A 15,988-nucleotide genomic window follows, 5' to 3' on the forward strand; every position below is an offset into this window, starting at 1 on the left:
ATTTAGATGAAAATATCTCAGGGCTCAGGTATTACTAATTTATCACCTGGAGGGTGATATTCTGCTATACATAGGGTCCCTGATTCCAGGAGAAATCCATAAGGTAGATTGCTAATCCAGACTCAGACTGAATTGTTCTAATTCCAACAGTTCTAAAACAAAATTCCTGCCCCAGAGTTTAAGGTGCTGTTGTATTGAAAGCATCCTCCCTTCACATGATGGGGAAAGCTGATACTAAATCATCTTTTTTTAGGGCTTTTTTGTAAGGATGTCATGGTGCCCTTGATGAAAAATGTTTGTTCTTCAGGACTCCGTCATTATTAATGATGTGTGTTTTAACAAGATGCTCGAGATAATTCTAATCCTGGATGGAATCAGAGCTTTTCCCTGGGACTGACACATAAAAATCCAGCTGGGTAGGAGCACCACAAGAGAAAGTGCTCAGTTCCTTATCAAGAGGGCCAGCACTAAGCATTCAATGCACCCTTGTATTAACTGAGCTCACAAACGAGGAGCTCGTAAGATCCTCACTGCCTGTTCCCCCCGTTAACCACTGCACTGACAGAGCATTTCTGCACGAGGGGCACACACTGCATATTCTACACTCTAATCTAGATGGAATGAACTCAGCAAGAGGAGTGGTGAGCTCAGTGCAGAGGAGCACAGGGAAGGAGAACGTGGTGAGGGAGCCCACGAGTGCCCAAGTGCCGAGTCACGGAGCGTGCGTCACCCCCCAGAGCAGCACCAGGCACCACTGGCCACTGCCTGGGGACCCAAAAACCCAAACTCAGCCAGGGACTGTGCAGGAGGCAAGGAAATACCAACACTAATGTCTGCTTCTGCAGGATTTAAAAGCCAACTTAGCCATGCCATTCCTTTGCCGTGACTGATGGGGAAACCAGTCAGGGAAACCTGTGAGCTTGCCAGAAATCCCTGCTAAAATCTAAGGATACCTCCACAGAGCTCTTGAGCTGTGATGTCTCAAGGCCATTCCTTATCCAAGCACAGGACAGGGAGAACTAGGGATGTATAGTCCCATAATTCATGCCCACTTGAGGAAATGACAGCAAATCTAGAATATCTGAGCCCATAAAAAATTCACGTGATTATCTGAACTAGCTATTAATAAAAAGCTCTTATATTCTACTTTATGACAGGCACAGTTTAAAGAACTGCTCAAAATTTGTCTGAGATACTAAAAAACATGTAAGCAACACATCTATTTTATAGCTCAGTACTCCCTTGTATTTTTACTAATCAGTTTGCAAATTAAATAGGCTTTCTGAAAATGAAATCATGAGCATATTTGAAGGAAAAAAAATAATCTCAGAGTAGTAAATTCAGTGGGAGCTCCACATTCAGCCTCCTGAAAACTGGTGCTTGCTTAGAAAATCCTGAATAACCTCTGAACACACACAGGTACGACTCCCTGGGTATTGACACTCGATTTTAAATTGTTATTGACCACACAGAAATGTGCTCAGAGCATTCTGTTGTTGTAGTGGCACATCCCCATCTGAGGCTGTTTACTCCAGTTTTACTAGGTTCAGGCAGAAAAGTGATCCCCTAATACTCCTGGAACACTTCACCCTGTTCGTGCTTTTGCTCCGTGTCAGGGTGATCAGTGCCTGCAAACTGCTTCCCACTAAGACATCCCAGCACAAGTCTCCCAGGCAAAGAGAACTGCATGTAAAAACAACAATTCAGTGATCAAACAGCAACATTTGGTGTCCTCTTTGCGTTTTTCTCCCCCTTTAGCGGCACCAGACACCAAGCCTGATTTTACTCCAGTTTTTCCAGCTAAATCCACTGTGTTTGATACAGAGCAGCACAGAGGAGTAAGGGACATTTTCAAAGTCTGAATTAAACAGAGATGGACTAAAAAGACTGAAGACCTTCAAGTCTTGCTATGTTTAGGTGCAGATCCCAACTTCTAAATCATTACAACAGATTTCTGTCCTGGCAGGGAAGTGCCGGAGCTCTACCGTGTCCCTCTCCGCAGAGCTGCTGATTTCTGGTCTCAGCCTCAGCCCATATCAAAAATAGTTGTGAAACATCTCAGAAAGCCCAGCTTTAACTCATGTTTGTGCCATCCATGGGCAGGAGAAGCAGGTTGCTGCTGTTATTTTTGCCTGCCCATGATTGCTGGAGCAAGCCTATAAATAAAGCCCACGTAGTTACCGAATTAAACCAGTTTAAAAACAAAAGCAGAGGAAGCTCTTTCCATCTGGTCTGAGCGAGCAGGAATTGTCACAAGCTCACCAAAAAAAACAAGGAGTTACTTGTTTGTGCTCTTGCCCACCTTTCCTGCTTGTTTTACAGCTGCCCTTCTCTCCTCTTCCATTTTTTTCTCCCAATTCTCATGTCAAGGCTGTGATTGCATTGCTTGGACCAATTTTGGGGAGGTCAAAGCTTATAAAGCCCAACCATGGTGTAAATGACTTTTTAAAAGCTGGAACAGGGGCCCTCTGATGCCCAAGACAAACCCATTTAAGCAGCTGTGTGACTTCAGGACTGTATTTTAAAAGTTCATAACACAAGTAGTTCTGGTCTGGTTGGTTGCTTCTTGGGAGAAGGAAGAAGAGGGAATTCAGTAAAATCCTTAATTTCGGTGTATTTATCTATAAATAAGCACAAAATCTACAACAGGCCTTCCAACCATTAGTAATTGGTTGTTCATACCCATTTTGCTATTATATTCATTATTCTCTCCTGCAAATAGAGAGGAGAATGAATGAGGAGATATCCAGTACAGAAATTTAACTTGTGGATCAGCTGAATACATTTCTGTGTATCAAGGCCATCGGCAAATAAAACACAGCCATATCTCTATGGAGCTGACAAAGAGACAGATAAAACATCCCACTGCTGGAGAGAGTAATTCAGCAGAAATTATGCTTGAACTGCCTGCTCACAGTGATAACACTGATCCCTTCTGGAGACTGAGCCTAAACTGCTGAATTCCAGAGCAATCCATGTGGTTTTGTTGGTGAGAAGAACGTGGTACATTCCTGCATTCACAATTTGTAACAAAAGCACACAAAGCCACAAGAAAAATGATGCAAATTATCTGTCTGCTGGCCAGGTGTGGTGCCTTCCCCAGCCAAAAAATATCCTTGAGAGGGTCTTTAATTATTACCTTAATAATCTTCCTAATCATCCCTATCACAAACAACCCGTCCTAAAATCCAGACTCACAGAGTGGTTTGGGTTGGAAGGGCATTAAGGATTATCTCATTCCAGCCCCCTGCCATGAGCAAAGACACCAGGTTTATTTAAAAATCCTATTCCACATTATCCCAGCTCCACAACACCTGGGAGCAAGGTACCCTGCAATTCCACACTGTATTTGCTTCCCTCTTCATTCCCCACATAGTTCTTCCCACATGGCACCAAAACTGTGTCCCCTGGAATGAGCAATTTCCATCAGCCCTGTCCCAGTGTCCTCCTGTTTGATGAGAACCTGGGATTTGGGGAGTTTAAGACAACTTCCTCTCACTGAAGACGTTGGCTCTTCCTTCCCAGGATTTCAAAAGCATCTTAGATCCAGCTTGGAGGAAGCTTTGCAGCTTTAGGGACTGCAATTCCCCTCAGCAACTGAAGTTTTTTGTTCTACTAGAACTCTTTTTGGGGTAACTAATGGGAATTTTTGTACAGTGCTCTAGCACGAGTCAGACTGATCTGTGCAATTTCCCCAACACCAGCACACTCAGATCCACCTGTACATGGGTAATTCAGAATTCCAGCAGAACCAGAACCTGCCTGAAACCAGAAACTTCAGGAATGTGCTCCTCAAGGTGACAAGTGACACAGCTCTTGGTGGTGACTGCTGCCAGCAGTGGAATGCAGAAACCCATCTTGACAGATCCCCAATTAACATCCTGCTCATGATGTCAGGTTTTAGACCTAAATTACCCAGCTGAGCTGTTCAACAACACTTCACACCCTCCCAAGCTTGTCTGCCTGGAACCCCGATCCAAGCAGAAGAGCTGACAAGGCTCTGATGCCTGACAGGCACTGACCCCAGAATGTCACTGTCATCATCTCCCATCTGTAAGATCCCCTGCATTCCCAAGGGAATGCTCTGATCTGCAGAGCAAAATGAAGGATGCAGGATCTGGAGCTGGGACCTGCTTACCTGCTTTATCCTCTTCACCCAGTGCTTGAAAATCTCTGATGAACAAAACCAGCTGCAGTTCCTGGAGGTCTCACAGTCTGATCATCCCTGAGAGTGCCCAAGGCCAGGCAGGACAGGGCTTGGAGCAGCCTGGGACAGTGCAAGGTGTCCCTGCCCATGGCTGGGGTGGAATGGGATGATCTTTAAGGTCTTTTCCAACCCAAACCATTCCAGGATTCTGTGTTCTCAGCATTCAGCTCCCTCAGTGCAGAGATCTGACAGTTTTACAACCCTCTTGGTCAAAGCTAAAGAGCAGCACTGCTTTTTCCCTGTCATTTGCCTGCTTTTTTTTTCCCCTTAAACACCCAGAAAACCTACTGATGTCAACTAAGAACAATTAAACTTCGTATTCAACAGTAATGCCAATAAGGAACTGCCTTAAACCCTTGTTTTTAACAACCTGCCCTTTAAATTATTTACCAGAAAGTCCCATAAAAATGAAAAACCTTCCAGTGCAAGTCCTGTGGCTTTTGCACTCCTGCAAGGCAGGACAGTGTCAGCAGAACTATTAGGGATTTTCCTAGCAACCCCTCCTCAGCAGCATCCTGCTCTTCTTCCTGCCCCTGGAGCAGGGACAAAGCCTTGCCCAGATTTTCATGAAAAAACAAAATAATGCTAAAGAAACCTTCCCTGCTCTCATCCTGAGAGCCAGAGCTGCAGAGCACAGGGAGACAAATCAGCATCACTCTCTTCACAGTGACATTATCTTTTCCAGTCCACTAAATCCCAGCAAATGTTTGAGATCAGAACACTCTGAATTCACAGGGACTATCTTGTTACACTGTGTTTGTTCCACTGGGAAGTTAATAGTTATTAACTCACCCCATAAGTCTACACTGGTTTTAGTGCAAGTGCAAATCTCCTGTTAATGGTGCTATTCCTTGCAAAATTCTGTTATGGGGAAAAGAACCCTTATTTTCCAGAATTTTATCACATTGAATGGATTCCTTTTAATTTTATGCACAGAACAATATAGGAAGCAACAAAACCTAAGTATTATTAAAATTTGTGTTCCAAAAGCATAGTATAGATGTCAGAATTAAAGAAAATTGCCTCTACCAGCTTCATTCAGGGAAACTGGCTTGGTTTGTAAGGAAAATTTTAAGTAGTTTATCCTCCAATAGATTCCTGTTTTATCTAAAAGTCTCCAGGCTTATTAAATCGTACATTTTATTTGTTGCCACTTAGTTCTGAAGCTGAAGCTCACAAGAGCATTTAAAGGCATTTATTGGCTATCTCAGCCATAAGCTATGACTTTATACATCATTCTCACAGAGCCTGCCAATGGATGGGAGGGGGAAAAGACAAATCCAATGCCACAGGATCCTGATAATTCCAAAGGAAGACTTCCAAGGCACTTGGAAATGCAGCAGTAAGGATGACTAGGGTATTGAGCAATAAATAAGCAAGTTCAAGAGAGACAAAATTCAAGTTCAGTGCCGCAGGGTTTCAAAACAGAGTTAAAAAAAAACACTGGTTTGACATTTAGCAGCACTGCTAAGTCTGTTATTCTACATGAACGATTCTGTGATGAAATAAAGACAGGCTGGGCTACCCCAGCAGCTTTCCTAACAATCCTCTCATCAGTATTTTTTATCCTCTAAAAACTGGGAATACCTGCAATCCTCAGATTTATCTGGAAGTCAGAATTTCTCCTCAGTCATTTTGGATTAAAACCCTGCAAAATTTCCTAACACAGGCAAAGTTTCTGCAAATAACTTCTGTAACTAAAAACTGCCTAAGATAATTAATATTTTTCAATGCTTTTATCATGACAGTCTTTTTTACTGGACATTACTTTTATAATGATACTAAATAATTTTAAAGTTTTTAACATAACACTGTCAGATAATTAACCATTAGATTCCTTTAAAAAGAATAAAAATACTCATTAAACAAAGTAAAAATGTATGGGATATGTAAAATTAACATTAGGTTTCTATTCTGGCTTTGTTTCTACGAAGTACATCTGAGTTTCTTTCTGCTCTTTATTTTTAACAGTATAACTGGATAAACATTTCATGGATACACTTATGACTTATAGACATCAAATAGTTTCTGAAAAGTAAGTGGTTTAAGGTGGTATTTAGGCATATATAATTTTATCTGAAGCAGTGGGGATTTCTGAGGAGAATGTCCAGCCTGGAACTTTCCAGAAGCCTAAAGATGCTGCAGATCACTTCCCACTTTCCATGCAAAAAGCCAATTATTTGCAATTCCCTGCATTATTTTAAGCCAATCCATCCATCCACAAAATCCTGTGTGCTCTTAACACGTGCACAGATGTTTCCAGCTGCACCTCCAAAGCCTTCCCTTGCTCTGGAAACCCAAGGACTGAAATCTGTGCCTTTCATCTGCATTTGGAACCTGCAAAGTTTAAGCCAACTCTGCGTATTAACACATCCTGAATCTGCTTCTGTGTCATAAAACTGACAGAGATAAAATGGAAATTGCAAGGTGAGTTCCAAATCTCCTCTCCCCTCATTAACCAATCAGCCTGGAAATTCCACACTGTAATTCTGCTCCCAGAGCAGTGACTCTGCAGAGTCTGGGATGCAGAGTGAAGGTCCTGCAAAGATTTGTGCCACCTAACTGATGGTTTCCATCATTACCCAAAGATTTTATGATTTTATACCCACTCAAAGCTTCTCTGTGCATAACTTTTTAATTTATTATTATTATTATTATTATTATTATTATTATTAAGTTTATTTCCATATTCATATGGAATGACATATAGGTATGCTGCTTAAGGGTAATCAGCCACAAATTTATAAAAAAATCAAGGCTAAAAACTGAAAAACTAAGCTTGCGATTACTTAAATATTTAGTTTAGCAAACCAGCTCTTTGTTTGGAGTAAGTACAGCTAAAAAGTTGAAGTATTATGTGCATGTAATTGGCATCTGCAAATAAAATTCAAATTCAAAGGCTTTATTACCCCCCTGACAGCACAATGCATAAACTGAGGAACTCCAGCTCAGTAGTTTCTTCAAGTACCCAAAAACCCTGCAGAGATGATGCTGTGGCAGTACCTAAATAAGGCAAAACACTTTGTCCAAACCAAAAATGAAACCTAACAGGAAATATTTTATCAACTCTTCCCTGTGAAGTGTTTAACTCACAATTGACTCTTTCCTCAACTGTTCTTTTATCAGCTGAGCACAGAGAGTTCCCCTCAGAGACATCAGGATCCGAGCAAGGCTTCAAAAAAAAAAAATCGACTTCTTTTGGTTGTTGTCATTCCTAATCACAGATATCTCTAAAATTATTACTCCCAGCTACTGGTGGGAATAAAAACCTCTGGATATCAGCTAAATCAATCAGGCCTGTGCAGCTGGGAAAGGGAGACAAGCAATTTGGTGAAGAATCAATTTATTGGCTATTAATGACATGCTCAGAATTAACTGCAGAATGAAGTTCCCCATTTATGTACTCTGGGGGAGATCTCCAGATTCCTGGTTTCAGGTGGGTTTGGAATCCATGAATTCCATGGGAAGTCATTCCAAACAAACCCAGCCCCCAAAAATGATGGGATTCAAGTGGGAGGTGAAATAATCTGAAAATTGAGACAGATCACAGACACTAATGAAATATCAAGCCAATACTTGAAAACAAATTGCATGTTAATGGATCCTGCTGTCAAATAAGCAAGTGCCCAAAAACTCACTTTGACAACTCCAAGGAATCCTAAGAGATGGTGACTTTCAGAGCTAACAACCAATTCTTGTAGCCTTTTTGGGTAAAAACAGACACAGTTACTGAATAGTTCAGATCTTTGTGAATGCAGGACTTCATTTTTGCCACAATTTCTTGGGAGCTCAGAAACTCCCACTGATTTGGAACTAATGGCTGTTGTGCTCTTGCATTTAGGGTTTTTTGGTCAACTCATTCATTTACCAGACTGTTGTGGAAATTTGCTTCAAGGAATTCTGAAGTGCAGTTTTGGGGTTCAACAGCAGTTTTTACAATAGACTTTAATGTGGTCCAGCTGCAAGCTAAAGGACCAGGTTTGTATCTTAGCCAGCACTTTTTTCACTAACACAGAAAACTCCTGAAATTCAAATGTACTGGATTTATTCCCCTCAAAATCTGTCCCTCATGAGTTAAGGGCACAGGGATAACTGATCTTACCCCCTACTCTGCTTTTATCTTCAGACCCTCCCTTAGAATTTCCATTTTATTCTCTCTTTTCCCCCAAAACAGGGACTTGGTCACCTTGGTATCAGATCCTAGGCTTGTATGTATAAAATAACCAGTTGGAAACTGGGATCTGGCAATCTCAGATTCCATTATTTGAGTGGTTTTGTCCTGAATTTTCTCTTCTTTTTGCTGCTTCTACAGACTTTGCACTACATCAGTCACAGAAAAACTTCTTCCCCTTCTCCAACGACTGCTGCTCCCTCACCACTCCCTGAGCATCACAAGTCAGACAGAAAAAGGCAAACTAGGGGGGTTCTGGAATATTTCAGTTCCCTCTTCACAAATTACCAGGGCCAGGGAATTAAAACATGAAAAAAGCATTAAGTAATGACATGTTTTCATGAGATTTTTGACCCAGAAGTCCAACCTTGGACTCTGTGCCATGCACATCTGTGTGTGTCTACAGGGGAGTGTTACTTTCACTTTTAAACCTCATAAACATGCAGTTTTCCACTGAAAATTATTTCCCCATTAAGCTTTCTTACTTTAAATATAGACTAGTCAAGGATTCATTCCCTTGTGCCCTTGAGTGGGCTTTCTACAACAAATGCTATTATGGCACTTAACTCTTCAAGAGTTTCACATATTTTATTAAATAGACAAAGGAATTTTAATTAAAAACATATTTCAAGTACACCTGAAAGTCCCTTTACTTGTTTTACATTATACTCCCGAGTCCCTCTGAGGGTTTCAGCAGGAGATATATGCAGAATGTTTGGATTAAGTGGGAATTTGGTAATTCAACAAGTCTCAGGGAGAAATTTGCACAACAGGAAAGTAAAAATTACAACTTCAAATGAGGTGTAAAAATGAAATCTTAATTATGCAGCTACTCCAGATCTCCTATGATCTGTACAACCACTGGGGTTTGGGGTTTTTTTGGGTAAATGCTGTATTAAGCAGTTGGCATCTTCTCCTCCTTGAGGAGGAGCTTGTATTTCAATGGCAGATAAGTAATTTCTGTGATTCATCACAGGTTTGGAGGTTTTTAGAGCTTTAGGATTTTTTGGGACAAGCAGCTGTATCATAAAGGCACATTACTGCTTCTAGGAAAGGATGAGTTGTTTTGCATTTGAAGCAAAACCTTAATTGATGCACTGCTGACTTCCTCCAAAACTTCACTAATTCACAAATTCTACACTCCCAGCACTACCAACAAGTTGCTAATAATAATTAATCTGTATTTAGTTTTAGCCATGTGGAAATTTTTTTATAAAAATCCAAATAGTGACACCTCTAACGACCAACTAAATCCTTGCAAAGGATGCTGAATGCATTACACAGCAGAAACGTGTTTGGTAAGCAAGCACGCTCCAAAAATAATGCCAGCTGGACACTTCTTGCTACTAAACATTTGCATTAAAGGAGAATTAAGGGTGGGCAGAACTCTCAGCTTTTCTTCACTTGGACAAAGACACTTAGTTGTCAATTTCCCTGTAGTTTTTACTAACTATCAGGTAAATTCAGAGGAAATTAATATTCCTGAGGGAAACTGCTTCCTGGGAAGCCCTGACATGACAGCCACTCTCCTATCCTGGGAAAATGGTTGTAGAATAACTTCTGGCACCAGGAAACCTCCTCTCTGAGGAGCAGGTATTCACAACAGATTGAGATAAAACATGATTAAGATACAAATCTCTAGACAATCACCAAGGGCTGCGACTCGACAGAATCGAGCGCATCGGTTGCGAGTCACATCCATTTCAGTGGGATCACAGGAACGTGGCTTAAATATTGCAGAAACCTCAGGGGGGAAAGTAACATTTCTGTTGTAACATGAGGCTTTTTGCACTGTTTTTGGCTGCAGGCATCATGGTGAGTAAGGAGCCCAGCAAATGCTTACTCACCGCCTCGGACAGCGACGTCGAGCCCGCGGCTTCCCTGGCGCTGGAGATGAAATACGCGCTGGATCCCAACCGGCAGATCAAGAAACGGAACAAAGCCCTCCAGGTGAGGTTTAAGGATATCTGCGAGGCCCAGAACGAGCAGAGGGACAAGCAGCTCTCCACCTCCTCCACACAGGACCCCGACAAGAAGGAGGCCAAGGCCATCTCCTACAAGACGGCCTACCGCAAGTACATGACGGTGCCCGCCCGCAGGTCCATCCCCAACGTCACCAAGAGCACAGGAGTCCAGACTTCCCCCGATCTCAAAAAGTGCTACCAGACCTTCCCTCTGGACCGGAAAAAAGGGAATATTCTGAAAAGCGCCGCGACCGTGGACACGTTACCGAGCGAGAACAACGGGTTCCTGATCGAGGTGAAGGACAGGGAGGGCCGGGGCGCAGGCGAGGCCGCGGCCTGGGGCAGGAAGGCCGGCAGCCTGCAGACGGCCGAGTTCATCTCCCACATCTCCGAGCGCGCCGCGCACGACAACGGCGCCGAGGCCTGGAAAAGCAGCAGTTTGCACAGTTCTCCCAAAGAGCCTCCTCGACCCAACTTGGCCGAGCCCGGCGAGGAGGAGCCGGCACGGCCCTCCAGCCGGGGCAGAGCGGCGGCGGCGCGGCTGGGGAGCGACGAGGCCGCCCAGCCCCTCCACGGGAGGGTCTTCAAGACTGAGGTGGCCACGGTTTACCTGCCGGCCTCGCAGCCCGACCTGCCCGGCCTGGGCGACTGGGGGCCGTGCCCCGAGGAGGACGACAAGAGGACGGTGCAGCTGAACGGGGTGCAGCCCCCGGCCGGAGATGCCCGAGCGTGCGCGGCGCGGGCGCGGTGCCCGGCCCCCGAATGTAGTGACCAGAGCCTGCAGGTCAACGTGGCGTCCGTGGAGGAGAGCCAGCCCTGCCGGACGGCCGTGGCCGTGAGCCAGGAATGCCAACAAATCGTGCCTCACACCGAAGTTGTGGACTTGAAAGCGCAGCTTCAGATGATGGAGAACCTGATCAGCTCTAGTCAGGAGACCATCAAAGTGTTGTTGGGTGTTATACAGGAGCTAGAGAAGGGAGAAGCTCACAGGGAAGGGTGAGTAGAAGCTTTTTTTAATGAATATGAGCTGACTGAAATGTCTTTTCCACCTTGAGTTTGCTGATGCCAACGCGTCCCTGCCACCACGCACGTGGCGCTCCTCACACGGAGTTTTGCTGCCTTAGGAGAAACCTGCCAGCAGCATTCAGATTGCTATCTGCCAGTCCCAGGGTGTAATTAAGTAATTATTTAACGAAGGGCCCATAATACATCTTCCTGTGCCTTTTCTAAGGAGCACAGAACGAGCCGCTCTCCAAACAGGATTAGCGAGGATGTTTTCACATCAGCAACTTGCATTAGCCATAATTCCTCACATGGCATGAAAAGCAGCAGCAAAACCTTAATTCTGTAAGAGACTTACCTTTTTAAGATTAAGGGATATTATTACAACTCCCAGTGTAATTCCCTTAATGGCATATGAATCTCATCTGGTTTCCTTTCACCTGAATTTTTCATGGTATTTTTATCAGAAGGAAATGAAATGAAAACTTTGAATATCAAAGTCTTTTTCATAACTTTCACACAGCCCCTAAACATGACAAACCCAAGAAAAAAGACACAAAATTGCACTTAACCCTAGCCTTCATTATTTAAATTAACCCATAAGGCGTTACAAGTACTGAACTGTAACTCAGTACAACCTTTGTCTTTACCTGGACAGTTCTACCCATCTTTTATCACCTTAACCAGTATTTTGCAGACTGACTCACCTTAGTTCCCTCATCTTTATTCAGTGAACATACCTGAAAAATGTATGTGTGCTGTTTTTGTGTTTTGAAATACTTCTGTAGTTAAATCATAATTTGCCAGAAGAGATCAGGGCTTTAAAATTAAAATACCAGCAGCTCATTCTACAAAAGCAGCACCTGCTTTTGTTCAAGTCAGAAAGGTACATCTTTAATTTAAATTTCTTTAGGAATGTAGGAATCATGTGAATTCTTAAACTCAACATGTCTGGCATTAAAAAGTCATCTTAGCTGGATCCTGCTGCCAACAAGGCTGTTGTGTTGTTAGTTTACTTTACAGCTGGTTATATTATTATTTTTATCCTTATCAATTATCAATATCAAGGACCTTATCAAGTCCTGGATAATCAGACTGGGACGTTTCTTGGCCTACCTGAAAGCCACACAGGTTTCAATGATCTTAAAGATCTTCTCCAACCAAAACAATTCTATAATTCAATTTTTTTGTTAAATTATTATTCAAAAAATAACTTCCCTGATCTTCTTAGCTTAGAGAAACTGCAGGAGCTTTGGCAAGAAGTGCCAAGCTACTTTTCAAATCACAAAATACAGAAAACTATTTCATCGTCATAACTCATCACCCGCTCGTCGAGAACCCTGAGTGCACAAACACCCACATCAGAGCCACCTGCCATAAATACTCTGCTTCCTCCACAGAACTACATATCCAGATTGTATCCCTTCCCAAAGACAGTACAGCCACAAGTGCAACAAACATAATAAAAACAGACTTTCTATTGCCCTGACAGAGCAGAGCTGTTAATGCAGCCAACGTCAGGAGTGCATTCCTGCCCTTGGCACAGGGATCTTGGCCAAACTATCCAGGATTGTCTTCAGATAATTTCTCTGCAGCTGTCAGCCTTACAAAGCTGTATTAGCCCTAAAATGGTGAAATTATCCATAAATCCCAGTTGAGAATATCTTACAGTCTCTCAGGCTCTGTACTGGAGTTTCCAAGGCTCCATCTGACCAGGCCTATTTAACAGCGCTGCTTTCCACTTGGAGCCACCTCCGGCTGCTCCGACACATCCCAGACCTGCCGGGCACAGAGGGTGTCAGGATGGGCAGGGAAGGAGAAGGAGGGAGATGCACACTCGCACATTTTCATATCCCTGCATTCCAGAGCCTTCTGATTTTGTGGCTGTGGATGATTTGGAAGGAGACTGCACAGCTTTGTGCTCGGGACCTTCCGCAGCGATGCCTCTCTCCAGAGCTGGGAGAACACTCTGTTCTCCTGCAAACACCAACACATCATTAACACACAGCCTGTCTTTATCCCCAGCTCCCTCAAATTACACAACTCCTGCAATAATAGGCTGCCCCATCCTTTTATTAGAATAATTCCTGCCAACTGCTGCATTCATCCTACACCATCTTTGCTACAGATCCTGTGTAAACTATTACATATCTCCTTAGTGCCAGCATGTTGAGCTTTTTTCCTGTTGCAACCAGGTTTTAGGTCAGTTTAGATGAAGAAATTAAAGCAGTTCTGCTGTTTATTGCAGCATCTTCCATCTGCTAGAACAGCAAGAGATGTTCTGTACTTATGGAACTCACCTGCTTTTCTGATGTACATTAAATTCCTTACAATAACACACTGCAAGAAACAAATACAAATAACACGCTGCTGGGAAAGGAAACAAATATGAAGGAAAAAAAACCCCACCAAAAGCAAAAAACAAACCCTCAACTAAATTTCTTAATCAGATTTTTCTGCCTTTAAGGAAATCAGTGTTCTTTAAGTGCTGTTGCAGTGCCATGGGACTGGTGCTCAGTGGATTCATTTTCACTAATATGCTGTAGGTCCTGAACTGCTATTACTGCAGTTCATCACTAAATGAGTCGATGCCAGCAGAACTGTAGCAGCATCTCTGAAGGCAGCAGTCTCATCCTTTGGGTGCCTATCATCTATGTGTGCTTTTGAAAATGTCAGTGCTCCATCATCTGCAATTAGCAACAACAGCCAGCACTCAACTCTGCTCCAAGGGAAGGGGAAAGCCACTGGAGCAAGAGGAGAAACACAAAAACTGTGATCCCCTCCCAGTTTCAAAGGACATTATTAAAATTCTGTGTCATGTGCATCGTTATTTACTAAATCCTTGGCAAAATGGCTGTTCTACCTCTCTGTGTGGAAGCTTCTACAAAAAAAGCAAATTACATCCCAGCAAACATTGCTGGATGCCTTAAGTCATGCATGAAGCAAGTGCAGAGCTGCAGCTTCAATTAAGAGTCCCAGCTCCGAGTTAAAAAAAACCATTGAATATTACATGATGCAGGGTGCAGCTTTAAAACACAAACCCAGCCTTATGCTCCAGTTTTATTCTGATAAATCATCAGTGATCTCACTTTACAGACATATTTGTCTGTGTTCAGAGGGAGAATTTAGGAAGCCAAATGTGTGGAGCATCACTAAGGCTGACAGGACTGCAAGCACAATGCAAGTTAATCATTCTAAAACCTGGCTAACAAAGATCTGTGAAACACAGAACAGAAGACGAGCACATAATCAGAATTACTTTGCTGCTGGAGAACAGCAGTGACCTGCCCTTTAAATCCTTCCCGTGGAAGGAACAGTAATCTGGGCCCTCCTCATTATACAACAAATCAGCAATTTTAATAAACAAAGTGCTCAATTTGCCACACAAAAACAAGTCACAGTATTTTGACTCTGCCAGGCCAAATGCTACACACCAGACAAGAGTTAAATGAACCTGTTTCAGAGCTAATTTGCATTCCTCTATTAGTCAGCAGTGGTTCAGGAATTTAAAGAGCTCTCAACAAACTCCTTCGAAGACGTTGTCATGGATGGAATTTAAATGTCATTGCATGTTTTTCAATGACTAAGGGAGTTTTGTGCCTCACATTCTCATTTCTGAGCAGAAAATAAGCCCATATTGTGTGTCTGGATGGAGGTTTGCACCCAAGGGAAGGGGAGAGCAGGGAGCATCCTCACCCAGCGCTGCCTGAGCTGCACTGCCAGCACTGCTCCTCAAGGTCACCCAAACTGATCCTCCTGCTCAGCAGAGATGGCAAATCCAAGTCAGGGAGCCAAAGCAATTATTGCCTGGCTTGTTTGCTCTGCTCCCAGCCCTGCTCTTCAGAGCAGACCAAGGAGACAGAGCAAATCAAGGCAGGAACAACCTCCATCCCCTCACCTTCCAAACCTGGAGATCCTTATTTCACAGGGGGGAAAAGGAAGCTTAAAAGAGTTCACAAGAGCAGAGCCTCTGAAAGCCCAGCCTTTGGGAGTAATGTGTGAGCTGCAGGAATGGCAGCACAGGGCTTGGGTTGGGATTTCCCCCCTCTGTGGCTTTGTTTTGCCTCTTTTTCAATTACAGCCCTGGCAAAGGGAACATTTAACAGGATCATTTCTAAGAGAAAACCTGGAAATGGAGGGAAACAACAGATAAGCTTAACTACAAAAGACAGCTCGCTAGAAATAAATACATGAAAAGCAGAAAGAATAGAGCAAATTGCATCTGGGATGCACAAATTGTGTCATATTCTGAGTGACTGCAGGTTTTGGGACACTGTAAGAACAGCTTGGGAAGAGGACTGTGATGAGAGCCTTTATTTCCTGCTGTGACCTTTTTACATCCATCCATTCTGCCTGGAATCATCTCTGAAATGGTCACACTCATTTCATTATCCCCAAAACCACCTCCTCAATTCTTCCCTCTTTTCTCTCTCTGGAGCTGCGGCATTTTTTTTTTTTTTTTTTTTTGTATTTTTTATTTTTTTTTTTTTGTATTTTTGCCATCATTTACAGCTCATTCCCAAACACTTCAGAAACTGTAACAATCCACCTTCCTGAGGCAGAGCCAGGGAATCTCTCTGGATGCACCTTCCTTAGCCAAGAAAAAGGAGTAATTTTGCACAAATCCGAGTTTTGTGGACCTTG

At 43.1% G+C, this 15,988-nt stretch overlaps 2 protein-coding genes across 6 annotated transcripts in view; one reads left to right on the plus strand and one right to left on the minus strand.

The window, feature by feature from the left end:
* DOCK1 (dedicator of cytokinesis 1) overlaps positions 1–15,988 on the minus strand; it is a 283,605-nt gene that overhangs the window by 151,174 nt on the left and 116,443 nt on the right. The gene's annotated exons all lie outside the window — the stretch shown is intronic.
* Positions 1–15,988, plus strand: part of INSYN2A (inhibitory synaptic factor 2A) — a 40,733-nt gene that overhangs the window by 1,618 nt on the left and 23,127 nt on the right. The window contains exon 2 of the mRNA XM_063162998.1: positions 10,186–11,338. Within this exon, the coding sequence (XP_063019068.1) occupies positions 10,191–11,338 (1,148 nt within the window). The 5' untranslated portion in view covers positions 10,186–10,190. The remainder of the gene's footprint in view (positions 1–10,185; positions 11,339–15,988) is intronic.

The sequence above is a fragment of the Melospiza melodia genome, chromosome 9 (genome assembly GCF_035770615.1).
Source record: "Melospiza melodia melodia isolate bMelMel2 chromosome 9, bMelMel2.pri, whole genome shotgun sequence".
Lineage (NCBI taxonomy): Eukaryota > Metazoa > Chordata > Aves > Passeriformes > Passerellidae > Melospiza > Melospiza melodia.